The sequence below is a fragment of the Diceros bicornis genome, chromosome 7, assembly GCF_020826845.1.
Source record: "Diceros bicornis minor isolate mBicDic1 chromosome 7, mDicBic1.mat.cur, whole genome shotgun sequence".
Lineage (NCBI taxonomy): Eukaryota > Metazoa > Chordata > Mammalia > Perissodactyla > Rhinocerotidae > Diceros > Diceros bicornis.
The window spans coordinates 40,416,397-40,436,336 of NC_080746.1; the positions used below are offsets into that span (position 1 = coordinate 40,416,397).

General features: G+C 35.1%; 1 protein-coding gene across 3 annotated transcripts in view; it reads left to right on the forward strand.

Annotated features, from left to right (window-relative positions):
* SLC36A4 (solute carrier family 36 member 4) overlaps positions 1–19,537 on the forward strand; it is a 55,624-nt gene extending 36,087 nt beyond the window's left edge. The window contains exons 10-11 of one of the 3 annotated variants that reach the window (XM_058545416.1): positions 9,499–9,668; positions 11,366–12,164. In XM_058545416.1, coding sequence (XP_058401399.1) covers positions 9,499–9,668; positions 11,366–11,400 — 205 coding nt within the window. In that variant the 3' untranslated portion in view covers positions 11,401–12,164. Of the gene's footprint in view, positions 1–9,498; positions 9,669–11,365; positions 12,165–15,207 lie in introns of those variants that run through there. The other 2 variants (XM_058545414.1, XM_058545417.1) reach the window with 2 other exon arrangements.
* The last annotated feature ends 403 nt before the right edge of the window (positions 19,538–19,940 follow it).

The window sequence follows — 19,940 nt, forward strand, 5'->3', positions numbered from 1 at the left end:
GTAGGTATATATGAGTCTGTTAATCTTCATTTATGTATTTTATAGATATAGTTGACCAATATTTGATGATAAAAGTGTATTCTTGGATTTATGGTTTAAATATTTAAAATTTTTACTGTGATTTCTTTATTTGTGTAATCTAGAATTTTTTTATAATCTTCAGAGGAGACCATCTATGATTTTACAGATCCTTGTGGGTTTTTTTTTTAAAAGATTAAAAATTATAGGATGTTCCAAATTGGAATAAAGTATAAGAGTAAAGCATGGGTTGTTTTAATATGGACTCACTTTGATAAAAAATTTAATACTTATCCTTGCTGCCAAAGAGTCCAGCACTCTGGGTTCCTGATAAAATAATATAACCCATCACTTAGGGCCATGGCCATTTTTTGTTGTTACTAGTGCTGTCCAGTCGATTCCTACTCCTAGCGACACTGTGCACAGGAGAGTAGAACCCTGCCCGATCTTTTGCACAATCCTCTTACCTTCTGGCGCTGTATCGAACAGTGATCCCTGCATTCACAGGGTTTTCATGGCCAATTTTTTCAGAAGTGGGTGGCCAGGTCCTTCTTCCTAGTCTCAGTCTGGAGCTCCACTGAAACCTGTCCAACATGGGTGACCCTGCTGGTAGTTGAAATACTGGTGACATAGCTTTCAGTATCACAGCAACATGCAGCTGCCACAGTATGACAGTTGACAAACGGGTAGTTTGATTCCCTGACTGGGAAACTAACCCAGGCCATAGCGGTAAGAACGCTGAATCTTATGGTGAATGGTAAGACCATTCACTATTTTACTGGTCATCTTTAATATTTTATGTACCCAAGTCCTTTCAGAACTCAGGGTACATTATAAATAAATTAAATAATATGGTGCATCTTAATATGCTCTTTAATGTTTGAACCATGTTCTGCTAAATGAAGCAATATATAGGATTTTTCCTTTTTTCAGAGATTGGTCTTTGGAGATTTAAAATTGTCAGTGATTACTGTACAGACTTGCTCCCTTATTTATAAAATGGAAAGTGACTCCTTAGTTTTGATGAATAAACTAAATGGCTGATTTAATTAACATCACACTGCTCCTTTAGCTGCTTGGATAGAAGTCTGTGAAACCTTGAATGTTAAATATTATATCTTCACACTGGCTTCCTGTTGAGAATCTGTCTACCATTCAGTAATCATTTTAATCCTGGGGCTTTGTTGGAGTCAAAAATGTTGTTAGAACAAATGTATGTAGGAAGCCATTTATGATAGAGGGAATGCACCTAGAATAGTTTGTATATTTTATAAATGTATTTCAAGATGGAAACATTTTGAATGTTATACATTTGTTTCAAGTGGAGATGTGACTGCAGACAAGATATACAGTTGTTTAGCATATATTTCGTTATCCTGTGTTATAGTTGATTATATAATTTTGTTTCCTTCAAATATGCTTTTTTTTCTTTTTTGTAATAGTTTAATATGGACTAAAAGCTTAAACAGCTTAATATAAGAGAATCAAGGCTCAAAATTATGGTAGTATAGTTCCTCTTTTCAAATACTATACAATGTCTAGAAAATAGAAGGGTATTTTTCCCCACTTAGAATAATATTTAGACTAAATCTTAAAAGTAATGTTATAAATAAGTTTGACAAGTACTTTTAATGTCAAATATAAAATGTAGATGGAAACAATCTCAGAATTCTTGCCTACTCTTAATTCACAAAAATAGTTAAAGAAGATCTTACTGGAGGAAGAACTGAAGTGGGAGTAGGCATGCATGTCAGGTTAAGATGTTCCCATCCCCAGCGAGTTAAGAACATGTGAAAGAATAGTGGGCAAGGATAAGTAGGGAATGCTTTTGGTGTTCACAATGAAATCTGGAGGAGGGGATACTGTCCCTGCAGTAGCCCTGGTTAATCCTTCCCTTTTTCTATATCCCCTTCCCAGCTCTCTTGCCTTATCCCTAATTGCCATGGCTCTCCAGTTAAAATGGAACTAGTTGCAAGTCTTTGTCGAAAAGGAACTATCAGATCATAGTTTCTATTCAAGAAAGCCTAGCTAGACACCTGCTTTTCATTTCGAGGAAAGCCTAGTACAAGTATCCTAAGAAACAAAAATCTGGAAAAAACAGGAAAGCAAGTTAAGATAAATATTCTCCTTTAGAGAACTTCTGTTGGGTAATTCTTTTTCATGGTGGAGATATGCCTCTTGTGGCCTATAGTCTATTCCTTTATGGTCTCTGCAGCTGGGACAGTTAAAATAACAGCCACGACTGATGGATACTGGAGAGGAGATGCTTGTCTTTCTACAGTGATTGTTTTCTGTAAAATGAGAAGTTTGAACTAGAATAATCATGGGATTATAGCTAAGATTCCTTTATGGATATACTATGTATGAGTCTCTTCTTCCCTTTTCTTCTGTGCTTCAGGCAATAGGCCTAGGAAGTCATAGAACGTGCAGCATACCCTGGACTGGCTAAGTATGAAAGCTGACGACTGTCACAGGATCCTAGGGAACTAATAGCTACCAGCTAGGAGAAGCTGTAAAGGTCTTTTGATGCCACATTGACTTAAAGTCTCAGAGTTCATAAGGATTATTTCTACAAGAAAAGATTGAATTAGAAAGCAGCCCCAGGATAAAGCAAGAATGGATTAGAGAGGCTCCAAGTTATTATTAGTTGTTTATTACCCTCAGTCTTATTGAGGCATCATCTTTTAAAACTAGTTGTGAGTAATATTGTTCAATGTATTACGTTTAGCTTTTGAAGTAAAGAGTCTATTTTAAAGATGATAATGAAGTAAATTCACAGTTCTGAGCTAGAACATTAACATCTTGAGGGCAGGAACCCTGCATCTTCTAGGTTTATGATGCATCTCCATAATCTGGCACTTTGCTCAGCACTTCAGAGGCCGTAAATGTTTGTTCAATAGTGTTCTAGGTTTAAAAGCATTTCCCTTGTTACCTGATAATGTAACCAAGGCACCACTGCTAGTCCCAGCTGAGTGATGTTTTAGCAGTGTTTTTCCGAGATTTCCCCCAAAGTAACCCAAATAGCAAAGGAAAGAAAAAAAACATTCCCTAGGCTTCTTGGGGCAATACCTCAAATAGCCTACCTCAAGTACAGCATCAGTTCATGCTCTATTAAAAAAAGTACACATTTTGCATTCTAGTTCATAATCTCTATGTTGCTTTTTATCTAAAAATAATTCCCCCTCAAAAAAACCTTTGAGTAAAATTGATGCTTCAGCATGATCCACCATGTTTATTTTAGCCTATAGCTTTGAGAACCCCTAGCAACTGCCACACCCAAGGAAGGAGTATGCGCTCTGAATGAAAAGTACAGGCACAGCGCAGTCGCAAGCAAAAGAACCAAGAGGAAATAATGAACCGCTTGAATACTGGATTTCAAAAATCTATACAAGTAAAGTCATGACAGTAACAACACAGACCATAAAATGATGTTCCTTTTCATCTGGGTTGATTTGAAGAATTTTTCATATCACTCTATGTAGATTCTGTTCTTTCACACAAATGGTCTCAGGTTCTGATGTAAGTTTCTATGTATTACTTTAACTTAGAGAGTCTCCTTACCAACAAGGAGGTCCTAAATAGGAAAAGTTTGCAGGAGATCTGTCTGAAGAAAAAATGGATGTGGAGTTAGGCAAGCTCACAGCAGAGGCTTTAAGAGTAGAGTATTGTCTTTTGATTTGTGTTTGAGAGTGAATGTCACATCATTATAAAATATTCTAGGTGACTGTGTTTAGATTACATCTCTCTCCGACTCTTCTAATAGTAATTTATGGAATTTAAACTAGAAGATGAAGATTTATAGCTTCACATATTGTCAGGGAAGGTTGAAGATGTGGAGACTTGACTGTAATCATTGAGTATCAATGATGACATAAGTTCTTAAGAGAATTTAAAATAGCAAATAATATTTATTTGGGTTCTGTCCTCTTGAGTATATACATCATAGGAACAAACATCTTTCTTTTTGTTGTTAGTTTCATGTGCTCGGTTTTTTTTTTTTTTTTTGGTGAAGAAGATCAGTCCTGAGCTAACATCCCTTGCCGATCTTCCTCTTTTTGCTGAGGAAGATTAGCCCTGAGCTAACATCCGTGCCCATCTTCCTCTATTTTGTATGTGGGATGCCGCCACAGCATGGCTTGATGAGCAGCGCGTAGGTCCGCGCCCAGGATTCAAACCTGCGAACCCCAGGCCGCCAAAGTGGAGCACACGAACTTAACCACTATGCCACCAGACCTGCCCCTCATTTGCTCAGTTTTGTTTTGTTGCTTACTTTTCACCCATGTGAAATGCAAGGTCTGTTCCACATCCTTTCACCTTTTTCCCATCACAGTTACTGTACCTGCTTATTTGGTTTCAGTTAGTGGCTTTTTAACTTTTTTAACTGCAACCCACAGTAAGAAAGGGAAATGTGTTTTATAGAAAAACTCTTACAGAAATAAGTGTGTATGTATCTGTATGTATCTGCATTTTTGTGGTACACACCACCCACACACATATACATAACTGAAATAAGTAAAAGATTAAATAAAAACCCTTAGTTTTTCTACATACAGTGTTTCTTAATATTCTCTACTCCAGTCTATACATTAGGAAAAAAACTTCTCACAGTCCACTCAATTGCTATCATAACCCACTAATGGGTCATGACTAGAGTTTGAAAAATACTGGCCTAGACTTTCACAAGTTACTCATTAAATAGCTCACCTGCACTTCTATTAAGAAATATCAAGGGCATTAGGTTTTCACACAAACAAACATTGAGAAGCAGTAAGGTGACTTCTGCTGTCTCACATGTGGCGTTCTTTGTGAATGAAGCGTGTAATGGATGGGAAAAATTCAATCAAAAAATAGCAAAGAAGTATGTAAGAACAGGGATGAGGTAGGCATTTTAATTTATTAAGATAATTGAACTGGGATTTCATTTCCCCCAAAAAACAGAACAGCCCCCAAGTCTAAGGCCGTGTTTGTAGCAAATTCAGGAGCTAGGAGCCTGAAGAATCCGAGAAGTAAAGCTGACGAGTAGTGGCAGGTAATCGAGCTATGTCTTCATTGATCCCACAGGCAATCAAGGGGTTGACCTCTGAGGAGGTTGTTGCCTAAGATGAAAATGTTGAGGCAAGAATTGATTCACCAGGAGGCACAATAAATAAATAGAGAAATAAATTTAAGGAAACTAGAAAAAAGAAGATTCATATATACTGGACTGTTTTCTCTGTCCTCTCGCACAAATTCTTAGTAATCTTCTTCCAATACTAAAGTTGCCTGTAACTAGGAATCCTGGCCTAAACTGCCTCTACCTTTCCTCATCAGAATGAGGGTTATTAATTAAATTGATTCCAAAATGAAGGGCATCTGCCAAATTCATTTATTCGTTTAACAGATATTTATTGTGTGCCTTTTATGTACTAGGTACTGTTCCGGGCACGAGAGATACCGTGCTGAACAAATGAAAATGTCTTCCCCATAATGCTGACATTCTAGTGAACATGCTGCAAACATATAGTGGTTCAAAGCAGTCAGTCTCGTGATGAATGCCAGATAACCCTGGTTGTCTTATTTTTTAGTAGAACGAAGTGAGGTTCTTGGTAAGGATTGTAGCTGGTCCTCAAAAAGACTTCCTTTCTTCTTAACAGAGCTTCAACCCTCAAGATTCTTAACCCGAGTATCATGAAGGGTCCATGAGGGAAAGTGAGTTATCAGATTCTGTCCAGAGTAGCTTCTGTATTCAACCTGAGAGAGAGAGAATCAGTCAGCAACTTATTTCCCAGGTTGGCTTTTAAAAAATTTTAAGATATTCGTATCTGTAAATTTATGTTAAGTATTGATTTGTTAGCCAATGTGGAGAAAAGAATAGAAGAATTAAAAATTTTGAAATCCTATATTTTCAAAACTAACGTTTTCACTGGAATATTAGATGTTTTTTCCCCATAATCTGATTCCATATATTATTTAAAACATACATTTCTACTCTTTACTAAGATATTAAATTTCTTTGCTACCAGTATAACAGATTTTATTTTCAAGCAACAATCATTTTATTCTTTGAAGTATTTTTATTTGTGATATTGAATGGATGTAGTTTCTAAGAATTACCTATCTATACCCATTTTGATCATTAATATTAATTTAATTAATATTTAATAAGTATCACCTACTAAGTGCATTGGGGGTATACAGAGAAGAATAGAACATAATCTCTAACTTTTGAGAACCGTGGCAGTGATTTTAAAATGCCTTTAATGTGCACTAAATGTTATTTAAAAGTTATTTTATGTTCTTATATATCCTCAAAACAAATTCCTGTGACTTTAAGAAAGTTTTTTATTTTTTGGAGAAAGAGTTTACTGGGTAGATTCTTCTGTCAGCTCTTCATTTCTAAAACTTAGACATAAAGCAGCCTACCATAGAGGCTTGCTTAAACCAAAATGAGATCAAAGGTTGATATTATCTGTAGAAAAGTTGAGTAGAGAAAAATGGTTTAGAGTGATTGGAAATTTAGATGTCAAACATAGAAATTAGTAGGTTCTTGAAAAGAAAAGAAGTAAAAGTGGAACAGTTTATTTTATAAGACTGTAGGCTCTTCTTATTTTATTTTTTTTATTTTTATTTATTTATTTTTTTGTTTGTGAGGAAGATCGTCCCTGAGCTAACATATGCCAATCCTCCTCTTTTTGCTGAGGAAGACTGGCCCTGGGCTAACATCCGTGCCCGTCTTCCTCCACTTTATGTGGGACGCCGCCACAGCATGGCTTGCCAAGTGGTGCGTAGGTGCGTGGCCGGAATCTGAACCGGCGAACCCCGGGCCACCGCAGCGGAGCGCGTGCACTTAACCGCTTACGCCACTGGGCTGGCCTCTGCAGGCTCTTCTTAAACACTCTTATTTCTATACTATTGTTCTTTTGTTGATGATTAGCAAGTATACCAGCTTCTCAAAGACCCAAACCATTTATTTCTGATTTTTACTCTGTGTAACAACAAATGATAGTAATTGCTATAATTAATGTTATTGAATGGCACTAATAACCAGATTCTTAGTCTATATAACTTGTTTTATATCAGTAGAAAAGTAATTATACTTATATGCATAATGATATATTTTTAGATATATTGTTAACCATATTTTAAAAACATGTAAGTTAAAATATAATTAGAAAAAAAGGAATGTTCTAATAATAAACTAATAAGAATATTCATTTAATTCTCCACAGTTACATATCAGAGTATATAAAGCAGGAGTCTTTTAGTTATTTTGTACATTTTAGTAACTTGACCGTTTATGTTTAAACTTGGAGCCTCAAGCTGAGAAATATATCCTGAGATCATTTTAAAATTAAGGTTTTATTGTTGCTAGCCATAAAGAGTTTCTTCTTTCCTTAATTATGATGTTCATAGTATTTTCAAATCTATTTCTACTCAGCTTTTTAATTTCCTCTTACTCACTCCTGTGATGAATACATTATAGGAGGAGACTTAATGAATTCCTTCTTGCTTGGCCACAGTTTAGAGAACTGATTATAATCTTAACTACTTTAAGTCTTCGGATATCAGAAACAAGCTTAAAGCTTAATTAATGTTGAGGGCTTTCTTTACCAAAAGTGGAATATAAAATATGCCTTTAAAATGATTGCAATTTCTTCCTAAGAAAGACATACTTTTCCTGCACACAGGCCTCTAGGTGGGAAAGTAGAACTCTTAAGTGGAAAGACTGGCTGTCAGTGACGTTTCTGCTGAAAGAGGAGGTCGTGTTAATCACTACCCCTAATGCTGCGGCACATTCCATTCGTAGTCCCCCCTTTAGTTTTTTCCTTTTTTTGTTTTTTTTGTTTTTTTGTGGGAAAGACCAGCCCTGAGCTAACATCCCATGCCAATTCTCCTCTTTTTTGCTGAGGAAGACTGGCCCTGGGCTAACATCTATGTCCATCTTCCTGTACTTTATATGGGACACCGCCACAGCATGGCTTAACAAGCGGTGCGTCAGTGCGCGCCCGGGATCCGAACTGGCAAACCCCGGGTCGCCGCAGCAGAGCGTGCGCACTTAACCGCTTGCGCCGCCGGGCAGGCCCCCTCGTTTGCTTCTTAAAGAGTGTAAGAGTGATTGAGATTTTCTGCTGATTGTTGTAAAATATTCAAAATTTCAAAAAATACAACACATAATTTTATTATCTGTAACCCAAGGGAGTAGGTTCTGTAATGTTCCTCTGAGTCCTACAATTCTACATTTTCTCTGTCATTATTTTAAAAGTCTTCTTTTGCCAGACAAAGGATGTTTATCAAAGTCTTCATCAAGACATGCATGTGGAGTTTTGACAGGAGGCTGTCTACAGTGTAGAAATCTAAAGATATTTATAAAACCTAAAATTGCTGTGCTGTCTTGAAGCACTGGGCATCAAAAGGATAAGTTTACTTGGACAAAACAACCACCCAACCCAACAACTATATTTCCCTTATTAATGTAACTTGAACATAGGTGGAATTCGTATATAATCTAGAGAACTTTGCAAGTTGAAATCGTTTAGATGCCTTCCTTTTAGATTTAAGAATGATGACATTTCTGCAACTAATGACATACCTACCAAGATTTTCAAGCAAGGAGAACTGCAACTCAGAGTTCAATATGAAGTTTTTCTTCTATATACAGATCACTGAGATATCAAAGACATACAGTAGGCTCAATTTTTTTTAAAGAAAGGTGAGAAAACATTAGCTCTTCGCGGGGCTCAGCTTACCCTTCAGAACATTGGCTTAGCTTAAAATGAAATCTTTCCAACAACATTTCCCAAACCTTTGCACACCATGTTCAAGCTTTCTAGGCTTGTCAAAGTGAATTGTCCATCTGTCATCTAGAAATTTCGTAGAGATGAGCTGGCTTTTTTATAAGCAAGCATTTAATTGTTAGATATTGGCCTAAGTTTGTGTTGGATTTCTTGTTAACATTAAAAATAAAGGAAGAAAGCTAGATTCATCTTAAAACAACAACATGGATGAACCTGGAAGGCGTTACGCTGAGTGAAGCAAGCCAGACAAAGACAAATACTGCATAGTATCACTTCTGTGTGGAATCTAAGGGAAAAAAAAAGTCAAACGCATATAAACAGAGAGTAGATTGGTGGTTGCCAGGGGCTGGTGGATGGGGGCAAAAAAGGAGAGTTTGATAAAAAGGTACAAACTTTCACTTATAAGAAGAATAAGGTGTGAGGATCTAATGTATAACATGGTAACTATAGTTGATAACACTGTATTGTATAATTGAAATTTGCTGAGTAGATCCAAAGTGTTCTCATGAAAAAAAAAATAAAAAAGCAAATATGTGAGGTAATAAATGTGTTAATTAACTTAATTGTGGGATTCCTTTCGCAATGTGTATGTATATCAAATCATCACATTGTACACCTTAAATATATTACAGTTTTATTGGTCAGTTATACTCCAATAAAACTGGGAAAAAAAAGAATGACTAAATTTTGAAATTTTTTTTAACAGGTTATATCAATCAGTGAAAATTCTGTATTCCTTTGGCATCTTTGTGACATATTCAATTCAGTTCTATGTTCCAGCAGAGATCATTATCCCTGTGATCACATCCAAATTTCATGCTAAATGGAAGCAAATCTGTGAATTTGCAATAAGGTCCTTCTTGGTTAGTATTACTTGTGAGTATCGCTATATATTTATATCATAATAATTTTTATTATTGAATTTTTTATAATGAAGCTACTGAAAGTGTATTTTTTAATATTTTTAAAACAATTTTATTCACCTAGCTAGGATACTTTTTGGTTTAAAATTTTGTTATTCTACTACTATATAAGAAAATCACAAAGCAGATCTTATCACCCTTAAAAGAACAAATCAAATTATTATTTTGAAAATGGCATCAGTGGTGATTAAAATATAAATGTATATAAATCAGATGCATAAGGGACCCTTTATATTGTTGATACACACTTTACTTTGGTTCTAGTTTTCCTCAGGTTTTTTATATCTGCTAACTTTTGTATATTTAACACTCCATAGCTACCTACAGGAATGGGTTTTGTTTTGTTTTGGTCTTTAATAATTTCAGTGGCTAATTTTACTTATTATTTGGCGGAGTGTATATAATCTCTTATTAAGGTTTTACACTATGAAATGCCTCCACAAGGTAGCATTATAATGGAGACTTGTGGACAGGGAGCTTGCGTTTGGTATAGTGGAAAGAGCGTGAGTTTTGGAGTCACACTGATCTGACCGTTCAAACTCAAACGGTTCAAACTGACTACTTACTTACTGGTGTCTTGAGGCAAATTACATACCATCTTTGAGCCCCTCTTTCCTCAATTATGAAATGAAGCTAAGACTTCCTCATGGCATTTTTATAGGGTTTAAAAATATTAACAAAGTGGCTCGAAGTTATTATTGTCACCATTATTATTATAACCACAAATATAAGGATGACGGCAACAACTGAACATGGGATCACCTAGAATGATAGCAGGGACTGGATTGCTGGTGTTGTGGGGAACAAGCAGCTTCGGAAATTCTGTGGAAGATGCTAATAAACATCTTGGCCCGTTGCAGGTTGGAGAATGGTGGAGCTGGCAATTCTGGGCAGCTCTGTAAATTGCACTCAGCAGCTTGGGGTGGAGCTTCTGCCTAGATTTAAAGAACTTGGTGTATTACATTTTCTTTGAAGAAGCAACAAAGCTGGGAAAAGTAGATAAAACTTATTCTTCAAAGTAATCATTTACATGAATTATATCAACTAATAAGGGAAATCATATTGAGGAATGAAGTCAACAAGCCCGTTCTCTGATGACCAATGAAACATTCAATAGGAAAAAGTTACTTTAAAACGTTGTGAAATATTTTTTTATACATTGCTTTTATTGAAATTTTGACTAGACTGAATAAAAAGACTGATTTCAGTAGAAGTCCTTTTATCAACAGATGTAAAACAGTTCTATTCTGAAAGTCTATCTCTTTTTGAAATTAATTACTGAAATTCACTTAAGTGAGCTTGAGGAAAATGTTCAGGAGGTCAGGAATTTTAATAATTTGATCCGTTTCTACACATCGGCTGCCGTTGTGATGTTGCAGCTACCTGTCAGCTGAGGCACAGAGAGTTGCAGCTTTTTCTCTGCTGCTTCTTTCTTCTAGTTGAGAGTAGTTGAAGCTGCTCAGCCATGTATGAGGGCTATATGTGGAGCATGCTTTGGACAGAGAACACAAACCATGCAGTATTCCCTTCTACTCCACTGGGACACTTCACTGGACACTGAACTTCATTTGAGTCTTTGGCACATCCTTCCAAATTAAAGTAAAACCAACTGATATTCATGACAAACTGTTTTTTATCTGTTCTCCAAAGCACTTGAAAAGATGTGGGGGCAGGCTCTTTACTAGTGCCTGTGTGGAGAGCTGACAGGACCTTGTAATGTCCATAGAGCAGACTGTGCAGCACCAGCAATGAGAATGGAGGCTCAGCTGGGTTTGCATTGAAAGTTGAGTATCTTTCAGTGTTCCATAATCCTTTCCAAGCACTGAATCCAAGTTTGTGGTGTTGGTCTTCAGAGTGGTGGGCTTATCAGCTTGGATTATATTGGTTATGTCCAAGTCTCCACTTAGCATTTGAATCATTATTTCAGAATATCTTCTTAGTAGAGCTCCAAAGCTTGAAAAGATGGGTCAGAGTCTTCCTACATGTTCCCTGTAGGCACTTACCCGGCATATAGGCATCTCAGAGGTGAAGAAGAAGAGTGGATAGAAACTGGCCAAAGGCCCCCATGGACTACGATAAATAGCTTTTACAGTCATGCATCACCTAATGATGGGGATATGTCTGAGAAATGCATCATTAGGCAATTTGTCATTGTGAGAACATCATAGAGGGTACTTACACAAACCCAGATGGCATAGCTTACTGCACACCCTAGGCTGTATGGTACTAACCCTATGGAGCCACCTTTGTATATGCAGTCCGTTATTGACTGACACATTGTAATGCGGGTGCATGACTATTTTAAAAGCAAACCTATAGAAAGCGCTGTTAAATTTTGAGTTATAGTGAACATTGAAACCGGTATTTTGATTCCATGTTTGAGTTGAATCTGAAAAATATGTTAAGTACTGTTTATTTCTGTTATTGTCCAATTCACTGATTCTTCTATTTCTAATTTGAAGACTCCTTGGCTTTGAGAGTATGCTTTCTGCTTTTAGTAGACTATGACTACAGAAGTACCAAAAAGCATAAATCTTTAGTAGTTTGTAGAATACTAAAGACACTAAAATCCTTTGTTTAAGTTAGTTGCCACTGCAGATGAGCAAAAGTACCATTCTGTATCATAATATTCTGTCTTAGTCATTAGGTGTATGGAGAGCAAAATTAACTATTTGTATAATTAAAATTTATGTGCTAGAGTGTTTCCCATAGTTTTGTTGTTGATGTTGTAAGGTCAAGTATTTTATTTTTCTCTCTGATAAAGCCTCTTTCACCCTTCATATGCAAAGAATAGACTTAAAGTAGGCTTTTTTCCCATATCAGAGGAAACTTTGTGCCTTAAGGGTACATTCTTTTTCTCTATAATACAGTTTTGGGAAATACTGAATAAGCTTAATTAGTACTTAATAGATCTACTCATAATAACTGTCTCTAAATGACATAGAGCAACCTATTTATAGTAATCTTATAGTGAATATTTGTAATGAATGAACTATTCTTATCCCAGACTATCCTTTGACTTACTGTGTTTGTGATTTTTGAGGTTTTATATGTTGTTTTTGCCTAAAATATATACACTTCTCTTCCTTGTCTACTAATAATATTACCAACTAACATTTCAAGCCATTTTTACTGGCAAATATCTATTGGTTATGTAACATTTAAAGGATGGCTTTAGTTGATAAATTTCATGATTTAAAAATGTTTGATAAATGGAATTGTAGCCTGAATGAATAAATTCTAAAATCCTGTAGTGTTCCTTCATGTAGTTTTACAACAATATTTCACCTGATTTACTAGTGACAGCCTGGATTATTGAAAAAAATTGAGTAAAATGGATTCCAAAATGAGAGGCTCTTCAGATGGCAAGGTTCTAGTCATGTTTGTCTGGCTTTCCTTTTATACTGCCACCTGCTATAAGTAGGTGAAACATGTCTCCACAAAATGGATATATTCAATGAATTTTCAAAGGTCCTAATTGTGTTTGAGAGTTATGCTTTATATTATAGTTCCCTTGAGAGAAATGTTAAAAAGATGTAGCAAGCATCCATTAAACAGAGAATCCATTATGTAAAATATTTCTAGTTTCGAGTTCCAACTTCTTTAGAGTCAGGTATTTTATTTAGGAAGGTTTATTATACTTCAGTCCTGTAGGTATGAGCCTAGGTTTATACTTTCAAAATAATTTTTAGGGTTTTAGCTTTCATAATTTAAATAGAAAATGGTAAATAATAACTTGTAGTTCCGAGAAACATGGTGGTTCCAAATTAATCCCACATCCTCCTAAAAAGCATTGAGAGCCACAAAGAGAATAGAGGAAGGAAAAAAAGCATAAACTAAAAATTAAGAAGTAGAGAAACCAGTAGACTGCAAATTGAAGACTTAATTACAAAGAGCGCAAGTTAAATTATATATTTATATAAGTTCAGTAAGAGACAAAAAGGCTAGATATGAGAAAGGCAAAAGGGAGTAAACCTAGGAATAAAAGAGAGGGATAACAAAGATTAGAGAGAAAGATGATGGCTTTAGAAGACAAGTAAAGGAGAGCCAGCCCATGCATAACGAGTCGTCACAGCCAGAGCGGTGGTGGTGTAATCGTCGTGGCTGGCGCTGGCGATATAGTTGTCACAGCTTGCTTGTGAGCACGCTCAGTTGCTGTTTCTGGTGGCAACTCCAAACCCTCAATAAATCATTCACTAAACCGTTTAAGGACAATTTGAAGAAAGAATATGAGTCTTGGTTTTTGCAAACCTTCTGTTGATACCTTTTGGTAATATAAAGATAAGATCAAGAAAGTGCCATATCACAACTTGGAGAAAACTTGTCAATAGTTTGGAAGAAATTCTTATTGACCACAGTGATGCATTATTTTTACTTTAACTTTTTACTTTGAAATAATTTAGAAAATTTGTGCAAGAAAGTAGTTACCATAAACCCTTTACTCAGCTTCCTGTAATGTTAACAGCTTACATACCACAATACAATTATTAAAACCAGGGAATTAACATTGATACAATGCTACTAACTAATCTATAGACGTTATTCTGATTTCACCAGTTTTCCCACTAATGTCCTTTTTCTGATCCAGGAACCAATCCAAGATCCCACTTGAATTTAGTTGTCATGTCTCCTTAGTCTCCTCCGGTCTTGACAGTTCTTGGTGTGTCTTCACCTTGACATTTTTGAAGTGTCAGTAATTTGGTAGAATTTCCTTCAATTTGGATTTGTGTGATGCTTTCTTATGATTAGATTGAAGTTAAACATTTTTAACAAGAATTCCACAGGTGATGCTTTGCACTTATCAGTGCATCACGTCCTGGTATCAGTCTGTCTTATCACTGGTGATGTTAACTTTGATCATTCGGCCAAGATGGTCTGACAGAATTCTCCACTGTAAAGGTACTCTTTTTCCCTTTATAATTAGCAAGTATCTTGTAGGGAGATATTTTGAGACTACATAAATATCCTGTTCTCATACTTTTGCCCACTAATTTTAGCATCCTTCAGTGCCTTTTCGTGAAACAGTTATGACTGTGGTGTTTGCTTAATAATGATTTTCTGTTTCCATCCTTCCTTCTATTTTGGTTAATTGGAATTCGAGTGTAAGGAATAGCTATCTCTTCTCTGTCATTTATTTAAGGATTTATTTATATCATAACACCCCATGTTTTGGGCATTTTAGAATGAGCTATATGGCAGAGTAATGAAAATGCTTGGAAATAAACTATGCAAACTTCTTTGCCCAGAATTTCACAGCAAAAAATTAAGTTGTTTATATAAGAAACTCTGTTGACAAGTCAGAGTCCAAGAAATTTCACTCACTGTTTTGGTTTCTTTGCTCAGAACAAAATATGACATATTCTTTCACAAGCAATAGTTTAGTAGTGCCTACTTGCATTAATTACTTTTAATGTATTGAAAATATCTACATTTAGTATTCACATAAGTATTAGATATTTTAAGTAAGAAAAATGTGTATTTTCATTTTGCAGGTGCTGGAGCAGTTCTGATTCCTCGTTTAGACATTGTGATTTCCTTCGTTGGAGCTGTGAGCAGCAGCACGTTGGCCCTGATCCTACCACCTTTGGTTGAAATTCTTACATTTTCTAAGGAACACTACAATATATGGATGATCCTGAAAAATATTTCCATAGCATTCACTGGAGTTGTTGGTTTCTTGTTAGGTACATATGTAACTGTTGAAGAAATTATTTATCCTACGCCCAGAGTTATAGCTGGTACTCCGCAGAGTCCTTCTCTCAATTTGAATTCAACATGCGTTACATCTGGTTTTAAATAGTACAAGCAGAATTATGAGTCTTCTGCCTTTGTCTCAATTCTGAAAATGCTTAAAATAAGAACTAGTAGAATACATTGCCATATACTTAAAAATAGAACCAAACTCTGTTTTCTTTTGGCACAGTATTGATATTTTGTCAGTAAATTATAATTCTTTACCAGTAGTGGTAAACTATGACAGATTCTTGGTTTTAAGTATTAGCAATAATTTCAAAAAATTTAGTTTTGAAAATTAAAAAAATTAAAATGTTAAAAAAATTAAAGAAGAAAAAGACTTCTATTATTCTTCTTCAATCAGAAACACTTTAACCAAGATTCTCTCTTTTACCCTCATGCTGTGCTTTTGCCACCCAGTTGAGGAGAGAACAGGATTTCGAGAAGAAGAGAATTAGAGAAGGACACAGGTGACAAAAATCTCCCGACCATCCCAGTGAATGTCGAAGTACACTTTTTGTACAATGTAAAAAATCTCGATTATGTTTTTGTTAGAGAGCCAAATACTTATGATTAGCCCCTGGGAGTATAGAAAACTCCATTAGCCATAATGTAAGCATCAGAAAATCCCAAAAACCAGAATTATTTTTGAACTATTCTATAATGGTGGTTGATTTTCATAATGAAAACCAACAGGCACTGTGCCAAATTCTTAGTGTTTCAACCAAATTCGAAAGAGACTTTTTAAAGATTATCCAATATAGTTCCCTTATTTTTTACCTGAGGAAATGGATGCCCAGAGAGGTTAAGTAACTTGGTCAAGACCGCTCAGCCTTGAGATCAAGAGAAGATGATCTTTTGATTCCAAGTTCAGGATTTTTTATTTTTCACATCACATCTAAGAAAAAGAATAAATTATGTTCAGTTTAACTTTAGTGTTAGTCTATTTAATTGTATTTTACTACTTTGAAAGCAGTGATGTTTGAATAGTGTATGTGACCTGAGCAGAAAATCAGGGACTCTAAAAAGCCTGTACTACAGTCATTTAAACCTCAACAAGGGAAAGGAGCAATGTGTTTTTTAAACAGAATAGGAACCACTTGCTGGTTTAACCGCTGGCTGGTTGAAGGGGCCCAGCTGTCCTGTGTGTGGCTTGAGCTCTCCTTCCTCTTTCCTCCCTTTCCAGGTGTTGTAGGCACTGTCTTTCTTAATGGCAGAAAACAGATATCTGACAAAGTACAGGATATGTGCACTCTTTCCAGCCTGTGGCTTCCTTATATAGCCTCTTAGTGATCTGAATGGGTAGAATAAAAGAACCATAAAGAGATTCATGCTTAGGAAAAATCGAGACAATAATAAACTGTTTGCTAAATATTGAGACACTCCAGCCTTCTTCCAGAGAAATACCTTCTGTTACTCCATATTCTTGAAGCCCAGTTATTCACCGAAACAAGGAATCTCACCTGGTGTGGAAGATTTAAAACATTAAGAATCCTGATTTTTTTTTTTAATTCATAACTTTAAAACATGTTGACCTTTTTAATCAGACTGGTGGTACTCTAATCTGTAATACTGCAAGATATCATCAGGATCGCTGTAATGTATATATTCTATATTTTTATATGTAAATGTTAACTTACTTCAAGTATTTTATGCTGAAATCATTAACAAGTCATCAAGTACAATCCTAAAGATATATAAGAAGCTTTATTTTGGTACAAAATCATAAGAATCAAAACTTTTTTTAAACGATTGCATTAGATATCACCAATAATTTAGTACTTTTATGTCAAATCTGTTATGTTGAGCCTTTAGTCATATTGAGAGGATGCAGAAGTTATAGGAAAAGTAATCGTCATTGAAACTAATGTTATGAATCTATGAATAAATTAGATATTTTTTAAAAAAATGTATAACAGTATAAAATGACTTGAAAACCATTATTTAATAGAAAGCACTATTAGGTTTTTGTCAACTGCCTGCAGATAACATTTCTAGTCTAGATGTGAAATTTTATTTTTGTACTTTTTACCTGTTGTTTATTTTCCTTATGGAATTCATCAAATTCAATGAAATTTTGAATAGTTGATCATAGCAAAAAGTACATTTTAAATTCAGCATGAACCAATGCTGAGCACATTGTCAATCAGGCTTCCTTATGCAGTGAGCGCTGAATCGACCTCCAGTACTTACTTCACTGCATTATCAGTGCTTTAAATGCAGGAAAAAAGTTGAAATGCAGAAAGGAAGAGGGGCTAAAAAGGGAGAGGGTAGTTTTAATTCTGAACAAGAAACACTATTTAGATGTAAAGTACAAATGCACTCTTATTTAAGGATTTTTTATAATGTATTTTATTTGCAAAAAAAATCAGTGGAAATATTTTTCCTCTGAAAGTTTCGTTTTAATGAGTCATAACATTTTCTAAAGATTTTTGGAGAAGATATTTTGATTAGACCAACTGTTGCATTTATTTTGGGGCCTGGAAAAATGAGAGTGATTGCACCTGTCAAATTTTGTATCCGATATCTTTGGTCCATTACGTTATGGCTAAAATGACTTTAGCATTCCGCCACAGTGTAGTACCCTCTTCTCTGAAAACTAATCAAGTGCCTGAGAGCCTTTTCTACTACTGGGGCAAGGAGAGAAAGGAAAGCGTTATTTACCTCTGATGACCTCTGATCTAAGTCAGTGATCACTATTCCCTTACATCCGAAAGGATTTCATTAGTTTCAGAGTCGACTTGTCAAAACACTGGGTCTCAGACAGTTTTTTGTCAAACGATCTTCTTTTCCTCACATGGCCAGATTTCTCCACAATTAAATAAGAACTACTTTTTTCTTGGTTGAAGACCAATTTGTGTGGTGTTACCAAATGAAAAAACTACTGTATTAGCAAATGCCACATTATGTTTTAATTCTGTCCTCACTGGATTCTCCTTTATTAAAACCATTTCTGCCTCTTGCTTAGGCAATGCATTTAACATTTTTATAAGAGTTTTGTGCAGTGTGTGTGTTGTAAATGTCCTAACAGGGCCTAATTTCATTCAGTATTTTCATAATAGTTATAGAAAAGCTCTCTAACTGCAAAGTACTGTGAAAATATTAATTAAAGTTCTACATTAGTGCCATTTTTAGCTGTGGCAAAGCGCAGGTCTTACTGTAGCTTCCCTGTGGCGTCTCTTCACCGTAGATGTTAATACAGCGTCTGCATAGTGCATTTGTTAACTAGGAGTGTATATACCACATTAGGTCTTGATCTCAGTTCTCCTTTCTTCATTTGAAAGGGAAAAGATGCAGAATAGAGCTAATGGAAATAATAAATAAAATTATTTAAGACCAGTGGCTCAGTGAATATTTTCTGTTGAGGAATAAAATAGTTTGGTAAAAATATTGACCATTGATGATGTAAAATGAGTTTTAAAAAAATTAGTCTATTTTAACTTTTTGGCTCAACTAGCTTCCCCTTCATAAGAAAATTTTCATAAGAAAATTGAGAAACTTTGATCTAAATAAAAGGTGTAAGAAGATGCTTCCTGACATGAAATGGCTGACTATAATAGTTAGTGCTTTGGCAGTGTTACGGTTAATCTTGTTTATGCCGCTAGTGCTCACTAGGTTGACCACTTTTCTGAAAGTGGTTGGTTTTGACCTAGGAGATTAAAAAACACACTTTAGAAATGCTATTTATTGCCCTATGACAAATGACAAATTACTCTCATCCTTAATATTTCATATTAAAATTAGCTAGTTCTTATGTACACACACACACCCCAGTAATCTACATGAATTAGATGCTGATACTAATTTACGGTTTAAATTGTGTCCAGAAAGATGATGTGTTGAAAGATCACTCTGAAAATTATTCCATTAGAATTTTCTAGATAACAAATAGGAAAATACGTGTTTATACCATGAATAAATTAAACTGTCCATTTTTATGTTTTTCAAGTGATTTTGTTAGTTTGAATGAAAACTGAGTATCATTGCACTTGTCAGTTCTTTTTCTTGTAACTTATTTTTCTTTATCGTATGAAAACATCTGTTTTAAAGTACTGTAACTTCTGAATTTTCAATAAAATATAATTATTTTGCTTGCAAATGCCTTTTCAAATAAATTTATCTTTTATAAGTTTAAATGACATTAACAAATGTCATAAGCTGAAAATAGCACCAGTATAATAGTCTCATAATAACATTTTAATGTCTTGTGGTTAATTCTTTGTCATGTGGTCTTCACCCTTGGTAGTTGATATTATGTACCTCTAAGACTTAAGAGCAGAAGTTGATTAAACATGAAAGGACATACTCAAAGCCATGACCTGAGCTTCCTACGGAGTGAATGCGGGATGAGCAGCCTGCAGATGCTGCATCCGTGATTTAATTTACCACTCTCTTGAGGTCAGGAACGTGTATCAGTCAGACTTCAATACATTTTGCTTGCATTATGCCAACCCCATATCAAAGACCATAAAGATATTTATACCTTTACGTC